Raw genomic sequence first — 6,212 nt, 5'->3', positions numbered from 1 at the left:
TTTCTTTTTTTTTGTAATAGAACATTTGTTATAAAACACCTAAAATTAGAGGGTCTTTAAACTAGAGACGTCTAAATTACTCGAAAAATATGATTTCCATTGAATTTTAGGATTGCAGTTTAGTACAGAGTACGTGTCAATAACAATTGGGCAGAATTGGTTATGCAAGATGCTTGATCTTTGCTTGCAAAGCCAATCATAAACCAGAAAACTTACCGCTAGCAAAACTTAATGGTGCAATGTATTAAAGTGCAGCAGTCCAGTTACTTTATGGGAAGACAATGGAAGCACTAAAAAGAATTAAGAATAAGACATCAAATTCTGTAGAAAGTAAAAGACTAACAATACAATGTTAAATTACAACCACTCCGATCCCCAAAAGCGAAATAACTCACCAAAGACAAAAACCCCACACGAGTAGTCATATTCCTCAGGTTTCTCTAAGTACTTTCCACAGATCAATATTTGTGAATTTCCCATCAGATATTTGACTTATGAGCGGGTAACAGATGGCTCAGCTAAGAAATTGACAACCCTATTTAAGAAATTTAAGCCAAATACAGTCTCTTCACAATTGACTTTTACAGAAACTGTCAATGGATCAGAGCATTTACCTTCAACAGTGACTGTAATTAAGCATGGCATGGAATTGCTCAAGATCTCACTGCTGAAACGCAGGCACAAACCAGATGCATCATCAAGGTTGGAAGCAACAGGCATATCTACAGATACAAGAGAAAGATTTGCATTGCTCATCATCTTTAGTGCCAAGGCTTCACAGATCACAAGAAATTTGTCCTCTGTCAGAGAGTTGCTGCCCTTGTTCAACTCTACAAGGTGATCAGTGAAGGTACAACTGGGAGCAAATTAATGCACAAAAACCAAATTTAGAACATCCACAGATGAAATGAGAATAACAAAAGGAACGACGTACAAGAATAAATACTAATATCTTCCCCACAAAGGTAAAAAACTAGGAGGGCAATTCTATGATGTGCTGTATTATCTCTTACAGGAAAAATATAATCATTCTAGGTTCTTGAAAAATAAGATCAAACTAAAAAGCGATGTTTCCAATAAATTCAGTAAAACATAAAAACACAATTCAAAATTAAGCAGCAGGTCCAGTCATTATTGGCATAAAAAAACGAATTTCATAATTTCATACAAAGGAAGCAGCAGCTCAAAACAAGATTTCCATTTAAATTTAGAATATGAAAAGTGTCCCATCCTTGGAAGTTCAAATTTTGAATTTAAGTTTCCATCATTTTTATCTATGTCAGCTTTACTCTAGTCTTGCATATAGGTTGTCATAAGAATCCAAACACGGATACCCTGATGCTTTATTACATTACATGAGGTGTAGAAAATAACAAGTCGTCTTATGCATTATCAAACAATTTCCGAGTATAAAGTAGGGATGATAAGTATGAAGAACCACCAAAGGAATTTGATCAGATAAATGGTACATAATTCCAGGGAATGGGAATGAGTGTCTTGAACTATTTGTATCCAATGGAAAATAAACAAACAACACACTAACATACCTCCTTATGTATTCAAACATCCCTGGAAGGTGGGATTCCTTATCCCTGAAAGCTTCAATGCTGATTGGAAGTGGTTTTACAAAGTACCCAATGTCGGGCTTTAACTTAACAGGGAATTTTGTGTCATTGCAAAATAAAGCCAGTTTTAGAGGCAAAAGATGGTGATGAAAGCGAACTAGTAGAGTGCGGTTTTCTGTCTGACCAGGCTCCAAAGAAGGGATGTCCTCCATGGAAACCATAGCTGGATTTTCAGTATGGATTTTCATAGTACTGGAACAGAAAAAAAATCTGTAAAATGCCTAATTATAAAAGAACTAAATAAACGATGCCAAGGGCATGTTGAAACTTACTTTTCTGTTGTAGATGGCGTCTGGTTTGTACTAGAATCTGAGCTTCTGCTAGAACTCTCATCTATTAAGACTATATCAGACATGGCCTCTGAAGAACAATTCTCAAAGAATACTTCTAGGGAGACAAGATGAGAGGATACACTAGAAGTCTCAGTTGAAAATGAATAATTAACTTTTAACCCATTTCCATTTGCTGGATCTAAGAGCGTGTAGTATTTGGGTTTAATTCGGCTTCTAATATTTCCAATTGTTATTCTGGCTGAAGATCTACGGGCTCGGCTTTGATTTGTTTCATTTTCTTTAGATGACTTGGCTGGCTCGTCCAACCAAGATTCAAGAGACTTTGTGGACATCAAGTCCCCAAATCTGGAGTGAACCCCACCATTTTGTTCTTCAGATACATTACCCGTGTCTGAAATCTGAATCAAAGGATCAACATTGTTGTTGCCTTCATTTCCAGAATCAATTTCATCACTGCCATCAGCTTCACTTGAAGCAGTAACCGACTGTTCAGAACTATAATCTGAAGCACTTCCCTCATCCACAGATCCAGATGTACTAGGATCACCATCTTCATCTGAATCGCTGTTAGCAGTTCCATCATTCTGATCAAAATCAATGTATGGAAGACTACAAGGTTTGGGGAGAGGCTCATAGCCTGGAGCTGCATGGAATACTAACTGTGACAGAGATCCCGGAAGATAAAATCGATCATTGATGGGTTCAGTTGGCACAGTCACAGCTGTTGTCTGTCTACCAAATATGCATTCCGCAAATACATATGACTGATCTCTTTTTTGTGATTCACTATTTTGTTCTTCAACATGATTTTGTGAATCCACATTGCATGAGAAAAGTTTCTTCAAGAAACGTGATCGATCACGGACGTCATAATTCATGTCGCACTCAGCCAATTCAATTACATAGCTCCAAACTTTTTGCAGGGTCCAAATATCTTCTCCAGTATTACAAATTAGGACCTGTGAGCAAAAGTCGTTCCAAAACATAAACTCATTGCTTTGGATAGAAATCTTTCTTCTAAACAAAAAATAAATGTGCCAAAACCAAAAGAGGCTGGAATCTTTGTACCTGTAGAAATCCAATAATACACACATACTTAACTTACTAAAACAGACTTAGAAATAAGTTATTCAACCAGAAAAAATAACTTTCCTTCCATATGCCCAGCAAAAAATAACCATAAAAATAAATAAATAAATAAATAAATAAATGGCATACAAATCTGCTTTTGTTTATATTTATCTTTGAACAAATCAATGACACCACATGCATATGGTCAACAAATGAATTAAGTCTTTAAATTCAATTAATAGATAAAAGAGGGGAAGGGGAAGAGTAGAAGTAAAACACTACAATAATCAATAAGTAAAATGTATAAAAATGAATTTTTGTATGTGAAAGTGTAAAAATCACTCAGTGACATACCTTTGCAGTTGTATTAAGAATCTGAAGCTTCGTTTCCAGTGCTTCTGAAGTAAAACACCGAGCAAGATACTTGAGTACTGTGCTCACCATTCTTGGAATTATCTCACCCAAAGAGCAATACTCCCCCACCAGCCAAATAATCATTGCACGGGCAGAAGGAATCTTGATTGCATCTAAACTACGGACCAATTGAATTATGACCTTTTAACAAGTGAAAAGACTACAGGTCAGTCTTGATACAAGCAACGTACCAACCACTGAAAGTACTAACTTAAATATTGCGAATTGCAATATTACATTCGAGATATTAAATTCCATCTCCCATTCTCCTGTTAGTTTGTTCCCCATATCTCCGTATTGTCTTATGGACCATTACTTTAATGTAATACATATACTAAAACCAATTACAAGAACAACAGATCAAAGTGTCAGACAGCAAGAACGGATTACCTTCTCATAACTGGGTGGGTCTAATTTTATGATTGATTTGATGGATATTATTGCCTGAATTAACACACCATCTTCTCCATCCATGGATCTAATTTCCCCGCAAAAGTATTCTGCAAATAGTTTTTTTTAGATAAAAAATTATTTCATTAAGATGAGAAGGATAATACAAAATGGGGACAAGGGGCCCTCTATACAAAAGCAAACAAAAAACTAGATTTATCTATAAAGCATAGCTTTCCAAACTCTCAACATATCTAAGAGGGAAGTCCTCTATACAGATCATGAGTTTTACAGCAAATAGATGTTAGGCATTTAATCCTATCCCATAAGACTTGCTTGTTAGAAAATCTGTCATTGAAGGTGTGTTACGCTCCAACAAAAGTCCAGATAGTGGCAAACACTGCAAAGTGTCACAACTTTTGCCTCTTTCTACTACCAAACCCCAAACCTATTCAATAGAAATTGGTCTAGGGTTACAGGACACAGCCAACATTCATCAAAGATGCCAAACAACTGTTCCATAAGAAGCATGATATTTTCTTCAATAGATAAGCTTAATGAAAAGATCACATACCCTGTCTAATTAGAGTCAACAACCCTTCTACACATGTAGTTGCCATTTTTGGAAGTTTCTGAGCACATAACCCAATGGCAGCAACTGTGTCAGCAGCAAATTTCCTATCCGGATCTCTAATATAATCCTAGCAACACACTAAGAGAAGTGTCAATTTATGCACCAAATTCCATGAAAGCAGTGTTGTGGCAATAAGATAAAATGTGAACAACCATAAACAATTGATTTGATGTAAGATACCTGAAATTCTTTAAGAATAAATGAAACAGATGACTCCACAGCTACAGAAGAAAGTATTTCCAACTTAAGCGCTTTTATCTGATAGGAATCTGAAGAACATACGAAGAAGTCTTCATAGTGTGGAGCAAAGAGAGATGGCATGGCTTTAACGAACACTTGAATATTGCATAATACCTGCATAAAGTCAGTGAACAAACAATAATTAATACGACAATATCAGATTCAAATGTGAAATAAATTGAGAAGTATCTATGAAATGCAGTACCCAAGGGGTTAGCTACATAGATCATGCAATGCTATAGAAAATGTGTTAAAAATTAATTTATACCCAAATATCTTCTAAAAATATCTCTCACGCACATATAAATCTCCCCATGCCATATTTTAACCAATAGAATGCTCCTCTCGTAGCATCAAGTAAAGAAATTTGTGATTTCATCTATGCTAGTCTCAAAATCAAATGAACCAACCATCAATTGTTATTCATTCCAAAACAGAACGTTCTCGTTTAGATGTCTGAGCAAAATCTTGTTTATCAATGCATACTCTGTTAACTACCACCACAACTGACCAAAAAGTGACTAGAAGTGAATCCAATTTTGAAAAACATGTTAACATTTTAATTCATGTAAAAAGTCATGCATTTTTAAAGGAAACAAACATGATCCTACATGTTACAATTCCTAGCCACTCCCTGGAAGTTTCTATCTTTGAACTCACCATCCACAGCACCCATGTATAGATCATGGTTTCAACCTAGCTAGTACACAATGTGTCAAGAACTCATTAACATGTGAAAACTGAATGATAAAGCCAATTACTGATATGATCAGAACCAACATCCAAGGGATACAGTAGGTATGCTGTATGCCTTATCCTACTTATCATCTGCAGCGCCAGTCTCACTAGCATTCACTGATTTTTATCCTACTGATGGTGTTTAAATGTTTAAGTGAAATTTTGGGCACAACCAAAAGATAGTATATAATAGAAAATTTTAACTTTTTTACTTAGGCATGTAATAATAGGAAAGTATGGAATACTACAGGAGTTAAACCTTAGACAATAGATAGGTCTTTTCAAGGTCAGTAATTAGTATCACTTCAATGACCCTCTACACAAATTTTCATTGCCCATTCTCTAAAACTAGTTTAAAATATATCAGTTATCAAATATATAGAAGAAATTATTTTCCTTCTGAGGCTTGGATGTTCAATCTTTTCTCTATATAGAAACATCATCTAATAATTCTTTTTATTCATAAAGTAGTAATTTACTAGAGTCAAAGGAATATCGTGTATAAAGTCATAAGACACTACAATTAATGCAAGCTTCTCCAAGAAAGAATCATAAAAAATACATCAAATAGCAATCAACAGAATGTAATAGAGAATGTAGAAGCAAATACAGCCAAACAGACAAGACAAGCAAACAACAAACCAAGAAAAGATATAATAGACGATTCATAAAATGTAGTGTACCACATATCTGGAGGCATATGATGATCTCATTAGAAACAAGAGTGGTTTAACAATTCTTTTAAGATCGCCCTTAGAAGCCATTATCCAATGTACACCAGCAGCTGCAAGAACAACTGCACTGTTA

At 35.1% G+C, this 6,212-nt stretch overlaps 1 protein-coding gene across 1 annotated transcript in view; it reads right to left on the bottom strand.

Moving 5' to 3' along the window:
- Positions 220–6,212, bottom strand: part of LOC107609055 (AP3-complex subunit beta-A) — a gene marked incomplete in the record, with an annotated part of 8,710 nt that continues 2,717 nt past the window's right edge. Inside the window, 8 exon segments of the mRNA XM_016310886.2 lie at positions 220–856; positions 1,548–1,817; positions 1,898–2,877; positions 3,344–3,544; positions 3,794–3,903; positions 4,368–4,494; positions 4,608–4,781; positions 6,089–6,212. Coding sequence (XP_016166372.1) covers positions 493–856; positions 1,548–1,817; positions 1,898–2,877; positions 3,344–3,544; positions 3,794–3,903; positions 4,368–4,494; positions 4,608–4,781; positions 6,089–6,212 — 2,350 coding nt within the window.

Source organism: Arachis ipaensis, chromosome B07 (genome assembly GCF_000816755.2).
Source record: "Arachis ipaensis cultivar K30076 chromosome B07, Araip1.1, whole genome shotgun sequence".
Classification (NCBI taxonomy): domain Eukaryota; kingdom Viridiplantae; phylum Streptophyta; class Magnoliopsida; order Fabales; family Fabaceae; genus Arachis; species Arachis ipaensis.
This window is presented reverse-complemented; position numbering and strand designations above follow the sequence as displayed.